The 20,619-nt window shown below is 40.0% G+C and overlaps 2 protein-coding genes across 6 annotated transcripts in view; both read right to left on the reverse strand.

The window, feature by feature from the left end:
• Positions 1-1,611: 1,611 nt before the first annotated feature.
• On the reverse strand, positions 1,612-13,687 carry LOC127358559 (SIN3-HDAC complex-associated factor-like). The gene is made up of 6 exons (XM_051391717.1): positions 13,467-13,687; positions 10,821-10,948; positions 8,588-8,687; positions 8,376-8,490; positions 6,864-7,014; positions 1,612-4,989 (listed from the first exon to the last, which is right to left on the reverse strand). Exons 2-6 carry the CDS (start codon positions 10,946-10,948, stop codon positions 4,743-4,745), a joined length of 741 nt encoding a protein of 246 aa, XP_051247677.1. The 5' UTR covers positions 13,467-13,687; the 3' UTR covers positions 1,612-4,742.
• A 2,522-nt stretch (positions 13,688-16,209) lies between these two features.
• The window catches only part of dennd5b (DENN/MADD domain containing 5B), a 79,865-nt gene continuing 75,455 nt past the window's right edge, over positions 16,210-20,619 (reverse strand). For all 5 annotated transcript variants that reach the window (XM_051391677.1, XM_051391675.1, XM_051391672.1 and 2 more), the window contains one exon: positions 16,210-20,225. In XM_051391677.1, the coding sequence (XP_051247637.1) occupies positions 20,042-20,225 (184 nt within the window). In that variant the 3' untranslated portion in view covers positions 16,210-20,041. The remainder of the gene's footprint in view (positions 20,226-20,619) is intronic.

Consider the following 20,619-nt stretch of genomic DNA (forward strand, 5'->3'; position numbering starts at 1 on the left):
GAGGCTCTGTCTGCGGGAAAGGATTCACACGCAGATCAAGTTTTGGGGGCACACTTAAGCGTCCATACAGGAGAAAAACCTTATACTTGCTCAGTTTGTAAAGCAGATTTCAGGCTCAGAAACTCTTTGTAACAACACATGAGAACGCATACAGGAGAGAAACCCTTTAGTTGTTCTGTCTGTAGTACAAGATTTGCTCAAAAAGAACACTTTAGACAACATGTGAAAGTCCACGCAGGGAGAGACCCTTCAGTTGCTCTGTCTGTGGAAAAAGATTTTCACAAAACTCCGCATGGACCTTACACTTAAGAGTTCATACAGGAGAGAAACCTTTCACATGCTCAATTTGTAAAGCAAGTTTCAGTGTCAAAAGCAATTTATCCCAACATATGAGAATTCATACTGGGGAGAACAAGGGGAAATCTGAGTGCACATTTGCCTGTCCACACATGGGTGAAACCCTTTATTTGCAACATTTGAATAAAAGATTTACTGAGCTCTCTTATATAAAACAAGTGTGTTTGTGAGAGAAGTGGAAGCAAATGAAGCTGCAGAGATGCTTGTTGAGCCGATTACTTCCAGAAGGATTTGAAGTACTGAGACTTGGCTCAACACTAATCAGTTCAAAACTGTGATACAGACTCAAATAAGTCATGCTTCCTCTTTTCAGCTAAGATGAAGCCACATGATCGTTTTATTCTGGTTTTATTGGTGTCTACGTTATTAAGTTGTTTTCCAGGAACTGTGCTTTTTGGTATCATTCATTGACATGACCTTTGAACTAGGAAGTTTTTCCTTGCTGCCATCGTTAAGTGCTTGCTCATGGTGGTACTGTTGGGTCTCTAAATAATTTTATAAGGAGTTCGGTCTAGAGCTGCTCTATTTTGAAAAATTGGCCTGAGATAACTTTTGTCATGAATTGGAGCTATACAAATAAAACTGAATTGAATTGAACTCAATAGCTCAGTTTTATTAAAAAATTAAGGACTGATGACAACGTTTAATGTCTTACATTTGAAGGCTGATGTTATATGATGAAACGGCTCAGTTTTAAGGTTGTGGGTTTGATCCTCAGCCGTTCTGTGAATTTTTGATGGTGGTGACTAAAAGTGTAATGTCCTACATGTCCCTTTAAACCAGGGGTTTCTAAAGTCTGTTTTGTCTATTTTATGTTTTTTTTGTCTTTGTTATAGGCAGCCACATAGGGCGCCTTCTGCTGGGTGGGGACCAAAGAGGAGAAAGAAATTGCTTTTAACATCTCTGTGAAATTTTTTCATTATCAATTCATGAGTTATGACCAAAAATGTGTTGTCAGTGTCATTTTCAGGACACTGTGACCTTTGGGTCAGTTGAAGTGTCACCAGATTATTGTCTGACCAACTGTGAAATCTGGTCACCAATTGTTTAACTACGGCCAAAAACATGTTTTGTGATGACAGTGAACTTTGACCACCAAATTCTAATCAGGAAGTGGGACATTTCAAGACTGAAGAAATTCCCTCGAGGCGTTGATGAGAATGGAACAGATGTACGGACAGCTGTTGCTGGCACAGAGGCATAAAAAAAACCAATTCTAAATGTAATCTAAAAGGTAAATCACAATAAACAATCAAACATGACATATGACATTTATTGAACAAGTAGAAATAGCAAGTGTGTATAAAAATACAAACTTTGAGAAAGGAACAGTGCATTTCTCTCTGCAAAATAACCATACAGACGGAGACGGACTACTAAAATATCTTCTCTAGATCTGTGCAGACCTTCATCACATGCTAATGAACTAAAGACAAATAAATGTACATCCACGTCACATCTCTACTGAAAATATCAGGAGTACAAGAATCTCTCTAAACTAGAACTGTTAAATACAATGTTTAAAGAACAAAAGTAGAGTTTTTAATACAATCATATGGCAGCACTGTACAGACATCCTGAATTGTGTGTATGCCCACAAAGAGAAATCCATTTCAGTGTAGTGAAAATAATATCTTAAGGATAAGTTAATAAATAGACATGCCACAAGTAAGCCATGACAGACACTTTCTTCCATTTTAAACATATCATTTCTAAAAAAAACAAAATGAGCTTCAGTACTGAGAGTAAAGCTCTGGTAGAATTACAAAAGCTGCTAAACTGAATGAAGTACATTGTTCAGCATGTGTACGGCTCCTCAACAACTGAACTACTGAGGGGCAGCACTGAACTTACAGCGTGATGCTTTAACAGTTAACAATGCAGTTACTGTCAGTGAGTCTGTTTACTGGCATACCTGAAACTCTGAGACCTCACCTTGTGGCAGGAAATATTACAACATTTCAGATACATGCACATACCTGGAAGCACTGTCTTGGCATCTTTAGAAACGAACAGCAACAAATTATGAAACAATACCCCAAGAGACCAACGTGTGTCCCAGAAATCTGATTGGCCCACCTGAAATTTTCACTTTGTAATTATTAATGAAAAGTCACAGAACATGGTTCAAACTGAGGACATCCAATCTGTACAGATGCTTGTTTTCATTCATTAGTTTATATACAAAAATATACAACACATTCAAGCTGTACAACATCATATCGAGGCACATTTAGCCCCCAAAATAACGAGTGGAAAGCAGTTCTGCAAACAGCCACAGAACATTAAACATTCCTCTGAAGGCCTCAAACTAAACATCTATTAATCATGAAAGGGCACATCCTCACAGCTTTATTGGTCTGTGGAAAAACAGGGCTTATTTTATGACATATCATTAGAATATAAATAGCGCCTGAGCCTCTTCCAACATGAAAAGCTGTTGAAAGGTGGCAACAACAGTGCAGGAAGTGTTTCATTCTGTGTTGCTGCCACAGTCTTCCTGAGGGTTTGTTTAGCTTATAATGGTTCACTGGACACTTTGATATAACAGCTGCATGTGCTGGATGCCTCCCTGAATATATCTGTTTGTGCTATTTCTGTATGTGCACCACCAATCTATCCCTTACAACAACAATGATTTAAAATATATATCATTTTAATTGTCTTTCATTATTTACAGACTTTAGATGGACATTTTCCGGTAAAGCTACACCCAACTATTACTCGTATTGGCCAGCATCAGCTTTACAAATGAATATATTTTTAATGCTGATGTTTAGCCCATTGAGTCCCACCCCTTTTGATGTGACTATAGCGGTACTGTGTGTTGCTTGTATCTCTCAAACATCTTCAAAATATGCTTCTTTTCAACAGAGAGTCTAGCACGTAGCATATCTAAGTACAGGAAAGTAGAAAGATGATCAAAGCTTGCTAGAGCTCAGTGAACGCCCGCTTCCTGAACAGCTCTGGAAGTGAATTTAATTTACTCCACTGACGTTACAGAAAGTTGTTTTATAGACTTTTACCTAACCCACTATGAGATGAACTGTGACCATAAAACATTTGATTCAGAGCAAAAAACAAAAAACCTTGCTAAAGTACAAGACTATGTACATAATTATTAAGTGAGTGAAGGAACTACTCATCCCAGAAACCATTGAGGATGTTCACAATAATAGTGTACTTCTCCTTGAATTGAACCATTGTGATTATATCATAATAGTGTTGGAATATATTGTAGTTTGTGTTGTGTGTGTGTATGTAGTGCAACAACATGATTAGTGCGACTCATGCAGTTCTATGTAGACTCGTGTTAGCTAATGTTAGCTACCTAACTAGCCAGCCTGTAAAGCTCACCACAACCCTGTATGTGTTGTCTTTAACAAATACTGACTTGTAGTGGTTCTCTAAAAAGATGCAGCTGGTCAGAAAGAGAAATCTTTGTTCTTTGGTAAACATAATGAAAACCATCGTTCAGTTCAGTGGCAGCAGTAACTCACTAGTAGCTAACCGGTTGAGTGTAAAAAAAGATTTTAGAAGAGTAACTCAGTAGCTTTACCAATCAGACACATCACTGTTGTTCTTCAGGATTGTGGGTACTGTAGTACTTCTCAATGCAATAACATGTTTCTTAAAACAAGGTTGATATCATATGGACTTCTACAGGAGCATATACCATTGTTTCACAGCCTCATAGCTCACGGTAACGCTAGCTTGGATGGTTACGACATTATGACTAATAATTGAAATCCTCTACACACACACAATGAATGGGATTTTTACTTCAGAACCTTACTGTTGAGCTCTACTGGAGCACAGAGCAAAACAAGGGTGGGACTTGTGGGACTGGCAGTTTGTGTTGTTTGAGGAGTGTGTCACATGACAAATTAGCAAGAAAAGTTTCTGTCTTAAAGAAATTAGATACTGTTGCATCAACATTTTAGAAATGTATACGCTCATTACAACACAATCATTAAATAGAGCAACATTTGAGAACAAGCTTGTTGAGTCAGGAAAGGAAAGACAGAGTGGAAGGCTGCTTTCCAATGTATGGCTCCTTCCTGAGAGTAAAGGGGGAATTCCAGAGGTCTTCAGGTTCCATGCAGCATTCATCGATCCAGCGTTTCAGACAGAGCAAAATAAAGTATTTACAAACAGACAGAATCTCATAGCAAGCCAAGACAGTGAAAATGGAACCAGTCCAAGGATCAGAGCTGGTATGAGAGCTACAGTCTGGAAGAGATGCAGCAGCTTGGAAAAGAAAAAATGACAGTGAGGCTTTCTTTGGGCCATTTGTGTTACTGTATGTTTAGTTGAGTGGCATCTGTCAGTGTCTCGTACTGTCTGTCTGTCCATCAAGAGACTGTACAAATTCTGTACTGCCATCACCCAGCTGCTCCTTCACCCAGCTGCTCCTTCACCTCCTCCTCTTGTTTGGGTATGGGGGGTGGTGACACACTCACTGCAATCTTTCCCATTACCTGCTCTTCCTCTTCTTCCTCCATCTCCCCACCCTCTTCCTCTTCCTGTTGCAGTTTTGGCTTCCTCTGACAGCAGGGCTTGTACAGGTGGGGATCGATGATGACTTCTCCGTAGCGTCCCTTGTACACAATCCCACAGCACACCTTCTGTCTGAAACAAACACACGTCTGTTAGTATGAGCGTGTATAGCTTCCATAAGTCTGGTGGTGTAATATAGTGTTCATTTCTATTGTCATTTTTCAGTGTGGGAAAAAGAATCCTCCATGTCACTGTTTATTGGGACATAAAAACAGCCTTATTTGGACAAGTTAGGATTCTAGTGAACACATAATATATAGTCACTGTCTGATGAAAACCACACATTGGCACAATTTTTTACACTTTTATCTACATATGGAATGGCATACTCTCCTTCGTCTACTGTCAGCATTTGGAAGGGAACTGACCAATGAAAAGATGTTTTTCTGCACCGCGCTGTCTGGTTTCCCCCATCGAGTACCGTAAGTTGACCAAGCTCTAGCTCATTGTTAGAGGAGCAGAGACTTTGAGGCCCTCGGTTACACTCTGAGAAGAAGTGTCAACATTAGACCCGATATTTGTGAAAGCAATATGAGAGGGATTCATTGTGCTACTTTGAGCTCCGACTATAGTATACTTCTTCCTGTTAACAGTGACAACAAAAAAGGAAGGTTCAACACAAGATGGCTGACAGGTTGTTGTCACTCTTTATATGAACTAATTGCACACTGTCATTGCTGTAACTATCACAGAAGCAGTGGGTCTTAATGCAACCACGTCAAGATATTTTCATAAGGAAACTTTGTTTTTCATAACTAGTCCAAGATTTGTTTAGTCTAGAGATAATGTGAGTAAGGGGACAATACCCTAAAATAATATCACAATATTTGTGGGCATTTCCACTATATATTCTTGACAAAATACTTCAATATTTTTGGTTTGGAACTCATGATAGCTGTTCAGCTCTTCTCGGGGGGTTTTTGGCTCTCCTCATTCTCAACTGGGTGCTTCTGCTTGAAGAGGATTTATTAAATATTATTGAATTGCTTATTTATAAGTAAGGTTAAGGAAACAAAACATGAATAAACTTTCTACAGAAAAAGACACTCCAAAAATAGAGAACCAGCTAACGAATATAAATAAAACACAAATAGCTAATTACATAAAATGTATTATATACATATTTAGAATGTATTTCTTATTATATTGAGAGTTAGTAAACATTAATAAAAGATGTACACAATATTGAATTATTTTGTAAAGACAAACCAACAGGACAAACAGTTGTTGAATGTGAACTAGGAATTTAAAATTCAATACGGGTGGGATGGAAAATGAAACCTGATATCAGTCGTGGTAAAAAAGGCTCAGAGACATCAGTTTCACTCCACGAAAATAAACACTGTTTATTGCAGAGAGGAGGATGCTGTCCAGGCTTCAGTCTATCTTGGACAATGTCTCACACCCTCTCAAAGACACACTGGCCCAGCAGAGGAGCACCTTCAGCAGAGGACTCCTCTCACCCAGATGCACCACAGAGCGCCACAGGAAATCATTCCTGCCTGTGGTCATCAAACTCTACAACGCCTCCCTCAGAGAGTCACACCCCCTCTCTGTAATCTGACTCAAACACGGACAACCATTTCTGCACTCTTCTTTCTTGCACATTTCCAAACTGTACATTTTACCCCCTGGGATTATTAAAGCAGTTCTGATTCTGGTTTATACCCTACCTCAGAAATAAAAAATAGAGATAAAGATTTATTTTTGCAAATGTTTGTCTGACAAAATCTTTTTCAGTCAATTTGTCTTCAATCTCAGTGTATCCATCCCTTGATGTAGCTGCTCTCTTTTAAATTATACGATTGCATTTATATTTATATTCTCGTTAGAAATATTGAGTCACATCAACGCCATCTGCAGCCTCCACCTGCTGTGGCTTTTGTATATTTTGTGCAACTTCCTATTTCTTCACTCGAGTGAAAAGGGGAGTAGAAGTCCCTTACCTTTTCCAGTAGGTGAGGTCCAGGAAGGAGAAGGCCCGGGAAGTGGCAGGGCCTGGTGAAAGCTCGGTGTCCGAGCCCTCGTCTGATTGGTTGCTATAGCTGGGTGACTGAGCGGGCGATGCACTGGAGGTGGTGCTGTGGGCGTCTGAGTCTGGAAGGACACAGAACCCTGATTACAACATATCCTACTGACAGTATGTTCACCCACAGAGGCCTTTTTATTTTCTCAGTGCATGGACTAGTTCAAGTCAACAGTGAAAATTGTGAAAAATTCAGTGTAGATAAGAACCAGTGTGTAGGATTTAGTGTCATCTAGTGGTGAAGCTGCAGATTGCAACCAACTAGCTACCACTCTTTCTATAAGAAACTATGGTGGTCGCAAAAGGCCATATATGGAGCCAGTGGTTTTTTTTTTTATCCGTTCTGAGTTAGTGTAGAAACATGGAGGTTCAACATGGTGCACTCTGAATAAAACGACTCATTCTAAGCTAACAAAAACACAACAATTCTTATTTTCAGAGCCCAGTATTTCCAAACCTTTCATCTAGATCAGAATGTAATCCCTTTTTTTGCTCTCTCTAAGGTTTTGTCCTGGATTTTCAAAGAATTTTCAGGTAGGATCATTCTGATCCAGATAGCTTAAGATCAGGATTACAGAATCTAGATTTGCCGTCTTTGGATAAACCTCTATCTGTTTGTCAAAGTGATACTACATTTTAATACCAGTTGTTAATCAGTTTGCATATTATTGATGTTCACTTATCTGCGTTATTGTTTAAACATGTTTAGTTTTTAGTAGTTTCAGTTTTTTTATAATAATATTTGTCAGTGGCAAGATTTCAAAAGTTTGGCATTGGTATTACAATACTAACAAAACCCTGTAAAGGCAAGTGTCTCAATAATGACAAATAATGATCCAATGATCGTTGTGTTGACAAATTTGACCAAATTGGCAAAGACTAAAACTAAAGACATTTTCTTTTTTGTTTCACACTTTTTTTAGGGTTAGTGAACTACAACAATATTTGGTCAGACAGCAGTCTGACTTTTAAGCCCCATATGGAATAACTGGCACAGAATCTGAAGATAAAAATGGGTTTCTCATTTGAGAATAAAGCAATTTTTTTTGGAGGACAGAAAAACCATTGTGCAATCAGCCCTAGTGTCGGTGCTCAACTGTGGAGATATCTTGTACTCTTATGCCTCTCATTCCAAACAACTGGATGAAACAGTTTACAGATGGGCCCTGTGTTTCATTACAGGAGATAAATATCACATTAATCACTGTGTACTATATGAAGAAGGCTGGTCCTCACTAGAAACAACGAGAGAACTACACACTATCATTTAAATTTAAACTGTCTCAGGATATCACTTCTTCTGAAATGTAAAACCTCTGTCCATAAGATCAGACCCCAGGACTGATACTGATCACATACTGAACTTCCACTACTTTGCAGCATGTCAATGTACAGTCCTACATATAACACCAGCACTGCAGTGTCAGCTTACTGTTTCTCTTCAGCTCGCTTTGCACCCGACCAATCCGGCTCGGTCTAAGCTTCTTCCTCATCTTCTTTGTCCTCAGTGTGGCCTTCACACTCGACCCAGCTTTGGCATCGACTACCTGAAAGCACACCGGAGGATATGGTTTTACATTAAGATCAGATCAATAATGTGTCAGGAAAGGTCTGCAGGTCTAATGATGCTCAGCATGTCCTTACATGATTCCAGTTCTTCTTGGATCCAGCTGGAAGCTTCTTCCATCTCTTGACCAGGAGGACACAGGCGTTACAGATGTCCCCATAGCGCACCTCACCCAACCTGCAGGGACAGGAAGTTACACCGGCTAAGCATCACACTAATAGACAATTTTAGTTATTATAGTTTGTTTGTTTGTTGTTGTAAAATATATTTTTTGCTCTCTTTTCTTGTTTATATTGATAATATTGGCGCATTATTGGTGATTATTGAGACTGGGGTGTCTACATGGTTGAGAGTCAATGTGTTTGTAATGTAATACCTATTATGAACTTCTGAAATCTTACCACTGACAATACAACAACTGAAACTACTAAAAACTAAACATGTTTAAACAATAACGCAGATAAGTGAACATCAATAATATGCAAACTGTTTAACTACTGTTAATAAAATGTAGTATCACTGTGACCAACAGATAGAGGTTTATCCAAAGGCTGCAAATCTAGATTCTGTAATCCCGATCTTAAACTATCTGGATCAGAAGGATTCCTATATGAAAATTCTTTGAAAAACCAGAACAAAACCTATATCAGTTTTATCTGGAAGAGCAAAAAAAAAAAAAAGGGATCAGCAAGTCTGGATAATTCTGCCGTAGATTAAAGGTTATGAAATACTGGGCCCTGATGACTAATGTGGTGCAGTCATTTGTTCAAATGAGACATTTAACCAAGATCAGGTCACTCCATTTTCCATTTGCTAAAAATTTCCCTGCTGGTTTTTGAAGCTACCTACATCTGTTCTGCTTCAAAAGATATTCAAAAATCATATAAGGGTGACTGGGCCCCAAATCTGTGGAACTCCCTGTCTGCCAATCTCACTGTATCCGCTCTTCTTAAAATCCTATGGCTTTTTCTTCACTGATGGTAATTGTTTTTATGTATTGTATTCTGTTTTTATCATCTAGGTTTTGTATTTTGTTTACTTTTTGTTCTTTGTTTTCACTGTAAAGTACTTTGTAACTGTTTTTGAAAGGTGCTGTATAAGTAAAGTTATTTTCATCTTTATCTTCCAGAGCTTCAGCAATACCTGGCTCCTAACACTAACTCACATCATAGTAACCATAGCGATGGAGCTTGGCCTGCTTGCAGCAAGTTGGCAGAAAGTTCCCTGTGTAATAGTCCTTATTCATTACTGATGCATTACAGGGGTTGACACTGAATGTAACTCAGGGGTTTTGTCACTCCTGACTCAACTTCTGTTTTTTAATCTTACGTCTGTTGGGGGATAATCATGCTTTAACTTTTGGAACTACAGTTCCCAGAATACTTTGTTGCCTTGGATTCAATGAATTCTACTGTGAACTACACCTTGTTTTTTTTAGCTCATATTTATTGATATTTTGGTGCTGACCGGATGCAGGGCAATACTGTACAACAACTATTAACATAGGAATAAAAAAATAAATAAAATAAAATTAAAACGTTTTATATACATTTTTACATTACATAGATGTGGCATTGTCTGTATTTTCAGAACCAATACTACTGTTTAAAAAAAAAAAGGCAACCCTGTCTCTTAGAAATTTTGAATATTTCAGAACTATGCTGTGGTGACATTGTAATACCTGCCAGGATTTGGTCGCATTACGTTTCTCTCTGAACATATTTACATAATTTCTAGGAGACAAGGCTGCATATAGATATGTGCCTCAGTGCAGGGCCCACTCAGGGTCAGCTGCGGGGGCCACGTGTTTGTGTTACGGTGCTGCCATGGATTTGAATATTTAACATCTGTGCTGAACTTGCTTGCTGCCACTATTGTGTCTTTTACTGTGATTTTATTTTTATTGTTAGACTCGTGTTTTGCATGTTTCAGTTAGTGCCTAACAATTCAACAATATTGCCTAATATTGTTGTCCATATTACTACCAACACAACTGTTTTTGTATGTGCTCTTGCATAATAAGCCTCTGTGCTACATGTGTTGCATGTTTTTAATAGTACTTGAAGGGTTACCACGAGAACTGAACTGAAATTCTGAAACCTTGACGGTACTCGTTCTTTTACAGTACCACAGGTACTGAAGGTACCAGGGATGCAGTTCTTTCGGATGTCACACTTTTTTTCTATCATGACCCATGTGTGTCACTTTCACCTCACACTGAATCTAGACCCATCGAAGACCTGAGTTAAACTGTGCCTCAGTGATCTGTCAGTCAGCCATCTGGAAATGTGGAAGGTGCTGCTGACTCACCCAAAGCAGCTCTTGAAGTCGATCTCGTAGCGTTTGCTGTCAGTGAAGCGGGAGCTGGACGACTTGGCCCTGCAGATGCAGCAGCCATCGATGCTCCGGTACATCTTCGGCTTGTGGAAGCCAAACATCTACAGCGACAGAGAAACACAATGGATAAGGATGCTGCAGCGCCTCAAATCAGAGCTACTTTATTCTTTTACTGACTCTGGACTTTCTCCTGGGAAAGAAAACCTGCTGTAAGAGTTACATATAACAGTTTCACCAAATACATATGAACTACAAAGGAAGATGGGCCACTTTCATTATAGAAGAATAGATCAAAATAGGGCTGCAGCTGACAATTATTGTCATAGCTGATTATCTTCTTGTTATTTTTTGCAATTAATCGATGTATCATTTGGAATATAAAATAGTGAAAACATCCATCACTACTTCTGTAAGCCCAAGGAGATAACTAACCCAAAGATATTCAGTTACTATCCAATGAGGAAATGAAACACAGAACAAAAAAAAAAACACCGTTTTTGCTTGAAAAATGCATATGTAGTTTTAGCATTTTGATAAGTCATTTCAGCTTTAGATCAAAATAAGACTAACTTTGAAATGCAACTAATTAATGTCAAAAAGGACTTCCATTAAGCAACATCAGATTTTGGATTTGGACATGGGGCCCGCAGGTTCTATGTCTGCGTATTACTGCGGAAAACCCCACTGAAGCATATTTACACTTTTATATCTACTTGATGAACCCTCATAAAGAGCGCTATTTAAAAATCATACAAGCTGAGTGTGTGCGTAATATGCGCATGTGCGTCATATGCCATTTAAGCCGACCCCCTCCTGCCGCTCCTGTGGTGTGGACATGGGGGGAGAGGAGGAGATGGGTGGGGGTGGGGGCGTGAGTGTGTGTGTGTGTGTGTGTGTGTGTTTGTGAACGAGCCAGGTTATCAGGCTGAGCATCACTGAGGAAGGAACAGCGCGGTCTAGCTGCCTCTTACGCAACAGTGGTGCTGATGCAACTGGGGGCTCGACATGTGGCCGCCGGGATGTTGGGTCGAGCGGATCGACAGCAGCCACCCATAAAAAGCACTATCTACAACTACACTTTACATATTTTACTGTGATTCAACCGGTAGAAGAAGAAACGGAAACACACGCGTTCTGCTACACAAACGTTCAAAAGATATCAGTGAGTCCCAGAGTGGTTCATTTCAATGTGAAAACCTATTTGGCAATAAAGCTGCTTTTGATTCTGGAGACAGATGAATTATGGGATCGGTTTTGGGCTGTGACAACATTTAAAATGTCACGTGCTGGCTGGTGCGGCGGTGATTGTGTAATCCTGTCCTGACTGAAGCACGGCACGTGGTGTGCTGCCGACCCATGCTCCGCCTGCAGCAGGCGGCGGCTCGGGGCTGCAGCAGGCGGCGGCCCGGGGCTGCAGCAGGCGGCGGCCCGGGGCTGCAGACCACCACAATGGAACTAGAAAAGTGGACAAAAGTCACAAACGCGATTGACTGGCGACGTTTCGTCTCGTTAGTCGGCACATGCGCTGTCCATCTCCTCACTGCCACTGCTGCCGTGGATAAGATCCGCTCGGAAAATAAACGACAACGTGACTGTTGTTAAAATGCTCAGCTGAGGTTCATTGTGTTTTTTTAGGCCCACTCTTTCTCAGATTGCAACGTGGAAACAGCTCTCCTCCGCGTGCGCCCATTATCGGACATCAACGTGCAACTGAATGACATTATACGTTTGATACATGTTCTTGCTTTTACAGCGGAAATGATGAGTGGGTTCGGGCCAGTCATTCAGCTAGCACAAACAGGTTTACTAGCAGCTCACTTCGTGTCCGACAATGGATGTAGGGGCAGAGCTGTCACTCATTCACCGCACTTTATTTGAAACGTTGTCGAACTACGGCGCGACAGAGCTGACATTTTTACAGTCGCGGTTTTAACAGAAGTTGCTTGGAGAAGTTGCAGATTTAACGACGCCATGCTGCGTTTGAGTCCGTGTCGTTAGAGCTGAAGGGGGCTGGGCACTGACGCAGGAAACACACCCACCACCCCGACAACAAAGTGTAGCTCAGCCTTCCACGCACCAGCTCTACTTACTGACTTTATTTAACGTGGAAAATAAATACAACTTTACGCTTTTTAAGCTGGCGGGAACATTGGGACTTTATGTCGTTTCCAGCAGCCCTTGGAGAAGGAAAGTGAGCGGTCGGTGGTCTTGTCCGCCTCGACAGTGTGTGTTTGAGCTAACTTAAGACATTAAAAACAGAATAAAGTTAGCTTCCAGCAAACTATTAGAGCTTTAGTACGTTAATGTTTCCCCAATTAACCGAGCAACTAGTTAGCTAACGCCACCCAGCTGAGCGTCGTCAGACGGACAGACATCATGGATGTACCGAGTCTTTCCCCAGTGTTATATAAAGTATTACCGACGCTTCAGCGGTGATTAATACTGAGCTTTTCGGTACTTCGGCGCTGTTTGCTGGACTGGCTTACACAGCTGCTTCGGGTCACGCTATTAGATGTGAAATCAGAAGCACCATCCTCCGACAACTTTACTGCACGCCGACAGACACCGAGCCCATAAAACACACTTTTCTCTGTACACAAAGTCAGAAAACACACTTACCTTGTTTCAAAGTGAGAAGCTGAGCGGCTCACACTTGTGTCATATGCGGTAAAGCGAGCTCTTTTCAGAAGTGTCTCTCATTTAACATTTAACAATGCCGTATCAGACCATCAGGTACAACGTTGCCCGCCGAAGCGTCGAGGTACAAGAGAATAACAAAAACAACGTCCGCTTGGTAGTTTCAAATTAAAACCGGCGTCAGGAGCAGGCATTTCGGTCGCGTTTTGAATAACGACAATACACTTATTTTGAAGGATAGGTCTACAACTTCCGATATCGCAATGGCTATGTGCGGCTAGCCTGACGCAGCCAGTGTGCTCGTAGTAGAAACGTACACGCAGGCGCACCACTCCTCCTCCGACTCCCGCGCCACCATTTTCTGACTTTCTTCAATCATCGTGATTTGCATACAGCTGTATGACGCCTGCCTGCGTAAACACATTGCGATACCCATATAAGGAGTGATATTTACGCGGGAAAAGAGGTTTAGCCAGTTGCTATAGAGAGGTTGCAGGGCCGAGAAGCTGCCAGCAGGTGGCTCTGGTAACACTTATTGTTTTGTTCTTTGTTTTGGAATAGTCTTCCCTCTACAATAAGGGAATGCCCCACATACTCGTTTTTTAAAGGACAACTAAAACAATGGCTCAAATCAAACCAAAAGTGCGACCACTAACTGGACTTGAGACTAATTGAACATTACTTTTTATTGCATTGTTATATCCTGTGTGGGTCTGGTGTCCTTCTGATTGTGTAATGTATTGTGCTATGTGTGTTGTCTCTTCTATTTGTATTTTATCTATTTGCTGTTTCTTGTATTTGTATTTTTTCTATTTATTTATTTGGGACTACGGATGCAAATGAACAGTTTTGCTATAATCTGGCATCAGAGATGTTCAAATATCGATGTTCATTAATGTGCACTGTCCCTATCCAAAAATAAAGCATTTATTTATTATTATTATTATTATTATTATTATATACTGTAGAGTATAAATACAATAATATGAATTATAACAAATATATTAAATATATGAATGTATTTTATTTCTGCAGTCTAGGTATAATCACAACTTTTCACACTATGCTACATATTAAACTTAAAAAATTAAAAAATGTTTGTTAAATTGTTAAAAATATGGGCGCCCGGTTAGCTCAGTGGGTAGAGCTGGTGACCCATGTACGAGGCTGAGTCCTTGCTGCAGCAGCCCAGGGTTTGAGTCCGACCTGCGGCCCTTTGCTCCATGTCATCCCCTCTCTCTGCCCCCCTTTCCTGTCTATCTTCAGCTATTTCTATCATAAAGGCAATAAAAGCCCCCAAAAATACTTTAATAAAAATAATATAATAAAAAAAATATTGCAGTGACCTCTGCTCTTCCGCTCCAGTATCTGTAGTAAGTCAGAAAAGTAACCAATATAAATATTAACATTTCATTCTAAAATACTGTATGCAGCGAGCTGTTTCTCTTCTTCAACTGGAAAAGTAGAAATTGTTTTGTTATCAGCAAAAACAGCTGCAAATAAACTGTAACTGTATGAGTAAATAAAATGAAGCAGGATGCTGCAACAAAACTCTAACATATCTGATCTGGGACTACTGATTTAACAAATCCTAATATGTCAGATTATATGTTAAAATTATTAAATGTAATCAGAAAAAAGGAAGAATTTGTAATATTGATCTCAGCTTAATCTCTCAAAACACGACAGTCCTTTGTGTATATTGTATCATTTACATTGCTATGTATTTAATGTTCAGACCAATACAAAAAAATACTTCCTCTCATATAGGGCAATGCTTCACGTTCTTTACTTTTCATCACACAAATCTTTCCTGTGTTTTTTGGGTTACAAGCTTTTTTTTTTTTGTAACCTAATTTATGTATACGTGAAAAACAGAATACAGTATGCTGCGATGGTGGTAAACACTGTACCATCTGGTAAATTTATGCCATTTAAATTTGATCCATCTGATGTAACCGCCTTTGCAAGAATAACGTCAGTACTGATGCTATAACATGTAGGTTATGTAAGGGACATAGATACTGCTGCTGTACACTCATGACTTCTACCCAAGACTGGCACAAGCCATTTTTAAAAAATATTACATAAGATTATAATGTCACTCCAGTTATTATTTTTCTAAATCTACATTAGAATCTGGACCCAAAATGAGGTCCCTGTGAGACTGTGTAGGAAACTAGTTTTAATATTGTGTATTTAGAAATGCATGTAAATATTTTTCTGCAACAGTCAAATATACACAAATATATTCTCTGACACAGATATCAGAGAATTTATTTATGTATGACAACTATTTCCAAAAACATTTATTTAAAACCCCTACAGGAGCTTTCATTTTGTGTAAATTCTGGCAGCCCCTGTGGACAAAAGCGGTAGTGTTTCCACCTCGTTTCATTGATTTCAAGGGGAATCCAACCTGGTGGCAGGCATTAAGAATGACTAAAGAAATAGCTAATAGTCTTCTCACTGATGGTCTTCTTTGTGTATGTAGGTCATATAGAGAGATCAGTATTAAATTGAGACTGTTTCATAGCCAGTTAAAAAGTCCTTGTAGTATGTTTAAATAAAAAATGAGATGTGACTTTATCACATGTAATGCACATTTTCCATGTTTATCAATAAATTATGGAACATTTTCCATTTAACACAAGTGAAATATTATTTCACTTCTGATAAACAAACAGGAACATGTAGTTTATGGACACACTCACAAACACCTTAATACAGTGGGTGCTTTTATTGAAATAGGCATAATAAATATCAGAACAGAGTAGTCAGTCCAACACAGACAAGACTCTATTTGTCCGGTGGCGATCTTGCCAGCAGCAGGAAATGCAGCCACCGCTGCCATGGCTGTCACATTTCCTGTTTCCTGTTTGAGCAGATCCACTCAGGGTTAATAATACCACTCGTCACACGACACGTTCATGTAACAAATCCACCCAGTAAGCAAAATGTGCAGTAGTCTACGGAGGACTTTCAATCGTCCCCAAAGCCTCCAAGAAGTCAGTCCAGCAAAGACTTTGTACACAAACAAATCCAGGACGAGACAGAGGAATCCGTTACTGTGCTTTGGAGCTGTGGGTAGTCCTGTAGGTGAGGGATCAGGGGGCACAGCAGCAGGAGCACAGAGGTTAAAACACGATAAAAACACATGAAGTGGAAATAGTGGTTTCCGTTTTAAAGACATGAATGTTTCCAGTTATTCCACAGGCTTCACCAACATTAAAATACCAGTGCTGCTGTCAGCCTGCCGCGGATTAATACTAAATTAATAAATACACGAAATCAAGACATTCAAAACAAACCATGACAGGCTGCGTCCTTCACAGACTCAATACAGGGAACAGTGAACATACTACGGGGAACTGGGGTTGCAAAGATGTCCACTTTTTGTCCTATCAAAACTCATCTAGCGTTAATTAGAGAGGGTCACAATAAATACAGCTCAGTCTAAATCTCAACATGCACTAATGAGAATATTTACACCACTCCTCAGAAAGGGTTTATTTAGACAGCGGTAAGTGGCAACAGTGGCAAAATCTCTCATGCAGCAAAAGTTTAATGGGGGAATAAAAATCCGTCTGAGAACAATAGTTATTAGAGTTTCCACACGGTTCTGTTGGCAGTTTGTGTGTTTGGAGGAGAAGGGGGTTCAATTTAATTCCTTAATATCATAGATGAAAACATAGAGCCTGTTCCTTGCTTTTATACCTGATAGAGGTTGTGTTGCTTTCATGTAATATGGGAATTAACAGTTAGAACAGCTAGCTTGTAGCGTCACACAGATCTTAAATGAATCCATTTTAAACTAAAACTTAATTCAAAGGAAAAGGCTAATATTCTGTAGTTTTTTTTATTGTCAACAAATCCCACAGAAATACCCCAAAAACAAACAACCCTAGGGCAGTAAATGCCCACTTGTGAACCAACTCTGGAATTATCCACTGAAAATAGTCCCCTAAAGATGCACTATTTCCTCCTGTTTGAGTGAAGTTTGTAAAAAACTACAGTGACCAGCTGCTTCACAAAATGACTGAGCCTTTTAAATTAAACTATATACTTGGGATGTGGTTTGAAAGACTTTTACAACCAGGGTAGGGAAGTAATAAAGTATTAAGAAACTTCATATGTGAAATGTTGACAACAAAGAATACAGGATAACTCCAACCTTATCCTTTAGAATGTCATTACTCCAGCTATTATACCTTTCCACAACCTGCACATTAAACACCTTCATCAGTTTGAACTCTGACACTTGCTCTATATTGTTAGTTTGCACCAGACAATTGTCATTGTACAGCTTTAACAAACTTATATATAGTTCAGTATGTTTTTTTGCTTTCTTTCCAAGAGTGAATTCAAAAGATGGATCATGTCTGTGCATTCCATACAGAGCTGGAGTCAGGATGTGGTTAGCCTAGCTTAGTGTAAAGACTGGAAGCAGGGGCAATATGCACAGGAACAACTTTAAAGATGTGTTAGATACATAACACATCTGGTTTTTAACCTGTGTATAAACAGAAATCTGAAAGTTTAAGGAGGACGAAAATACTGGAACAATTTCTTGGCAGACAACAGTCAGACAGGCACAGTGACTACTTCTTAAGCTAAGCTAACCACGTCCTGCCTCCAGCTCCTAACACTCCTAACACACACACACACGAGCTGGATGTCAATCTTCTTATCTCTCCTTCTAGAAGGAAGAGTTCATTTTCCATAATGTTGAACTATTCCTGATGAAAATCAATCTAGAAAGGGTCACACACATTGTTGCATACAACATGAATGCACTGATGTCACATTGTGAAGCAGGATTTAAGAAAGAACGTCCGAATGAATGTCTGGATTTAAAGGGACATTTCCTATTTTTCATCTAGCAGAAAGTAAAGAATTGAGATTTCTGACCTCCTGGTTGACAATCTGTATTTATGACCTGGAATTTTCTCAATTTCAAGGTTGGGAGCTTGTAGTTCCACATGCCATATGACATGAATGGTGCATTATATGTTCCGTTAGTAGACAGGAACATTTAGCTTGCTTGTGTAAAAGTTCAATCTTGATCTTGGGAATGGTAGTTTGACAAAAAAATCTGAGCCCAAGGTCCACTTTCTAGCCTTTGCCAGAGCTTTCAACCACAAACTTCCCTACTTACATCGTGTGACACAATGCGGTTGAGAGCACTGGAAAAAGCGGAGTGGACCTTCAGTTCGGATTATTTGGTTGAATTTTTTTATTTAGCTGTTCCTGAAGTGACGATATTGGCAAACTAATTAGAACATGAATCACACACTCTTACCAGGACACACACACACACACACACACACACACACAAGTATTACAGTACACTACAGAAACCAGTTGATCACTTTGAAAACTTTAAATTGGAAGATATAAAAATAAATTGAGGGCAAACACACCAGAGCACATACATCCTTGAAATGTGACACACACTCAAACACACACACACACACACACACACACACACACACACACACACACACACACATAGTCAGACACAGCATTTAGAACAGCCAGGTCCATGCCTGTAGTTTGGTAGGAATGTCCATGCAGCCACAGGTAAGGCTCCTGACTCTGAACTGCATCACTGAGACTCATCCACAGGATAAAAGCGGAGAAAATGCCCAACGCGAGTCCAGAGAATTAAAAGAAAGAGGGTCACATCGCCATCTTTGCCATAATCCTGGTTCCAGTGTGTCAGCGATCACTCAGTCTCTCTTCCTGAGGTCGTCTCTTCTTTCCACATCCCGCAGGCATGCTTGCTAACGCTAACTAGGGTGTGGGGGTAGTGGCGCTGTACTCACCAGTTACAAGCAAAGAGAGAGAGTTTATAACGCATCTAGTTGTACCTACCGAAGGAGGGCTAGGCTAGACAGCTAGCACACAGGCACATGTCTACTGCTGCTGCTACTAACATTTTAAAGAACCACACGGGTGGTTTTGCAGTCTTTCATCCTGTTTATCTTTATATCAGTGTGTGTTTGCAACTTTCAGCGCACTTTAAATTATCCAGATTAATTTCCTTCCTTCCAAGCACTGTGTCAGGGTATGGAATGGGATTTGATGATGATGAGAAAAAAATAAAAAATACTGTTACGGATTGCATTTCTCCAGCAAGCTTTATGTTGCTTCACGTTTAGTGTAATGAAAAGCAGTGTAACCATAGGCTGCATGAAAGGCAGGAAATCAACCTGAAAGCTAATGGCATGTTCTGGAAAACTGTAATGTGAAGTATTTGTAGTTAATGAATTAAAACGTGACTAAGCACTGGTTGTAATTTCATTAAAAAGGGTCTTTCAGAGCCACAGGTGGGGTAATAATACTGCATCCAAAGCCCTGATGTCTCTCACATGAAGCAGTGGAACTTTTTGCTTTGGTAACCAAACCCCTCGTCAGTTTTAATTTCTTGTCCCTCACGTCCTCTCTCCCTCTCCTCAATCCCAGAGGTAACTGGCTACAAGTGGAAGAGTGGGTGAAGTTGGTGGTAGTGAGGGGGATGTAGACATGTGGCAGCCTGTTGGTCCATCCTGGGGTTAAAGGTCGATGCCTTTGACCAGCGAGGCTTCCAGTGTAATGGGGAAGTCGTGGAGCGTCTCCAGGACTCCGATGAGGGCGTTGACAGTGGTGCGGTCTCTGAGCAGGGCCGTGTCCTCGTACATCCGCAGGATCACCGGGCACTCCACCAGCAGGGGGAGCCACTGGGGCAGCAGACGGTCTCTGCAGAACAGTGAGATAACATATGTAGATCTGTGGTAGGAGTGCTACATCAACAGATACTGACCCTCAGTAGAATGCACGTGTAATACATGACGCATGAGCCAGACCTCTAACCTCTAACCTCTTTATCTATTACTCAGCATTACTCACCATCTGATGACCTGAGAGCTCTGACTGGACTGTAGTCAGTGAGCAGGCCAGGTTTTCCACCATAGCAGTTGGTAATTGTTGGAACAGTGGAAGGACCAACAAAGACTGTTCTCCTTAATGTTAGCTTATGTTGCGACCATTGTAGCCTTTTTCTCATCTGAATTAAGGGTTTATTTTGACCGAACAAGAGTTGGTGATTGTTAGAAAGGCTAACAAAGTAGGCTAGTTTTATTTTGTTTCTGTC

The sequence above is a fragment of the Dicentrarchus labrax genome, unplaced genomic scaffold, assembly GCF_905237075.1.
Source record: "Dicentrarchus labrax unplaced genomic scaffold, dlabrax2021, whole genome shotgun sequence".
Classification (NCBI taxonomy): Eukaryota; Metazoa; Chordata; class Actinopteri; family Moronidae; genus Dicentrarchus; species Dicentrarchus labrax.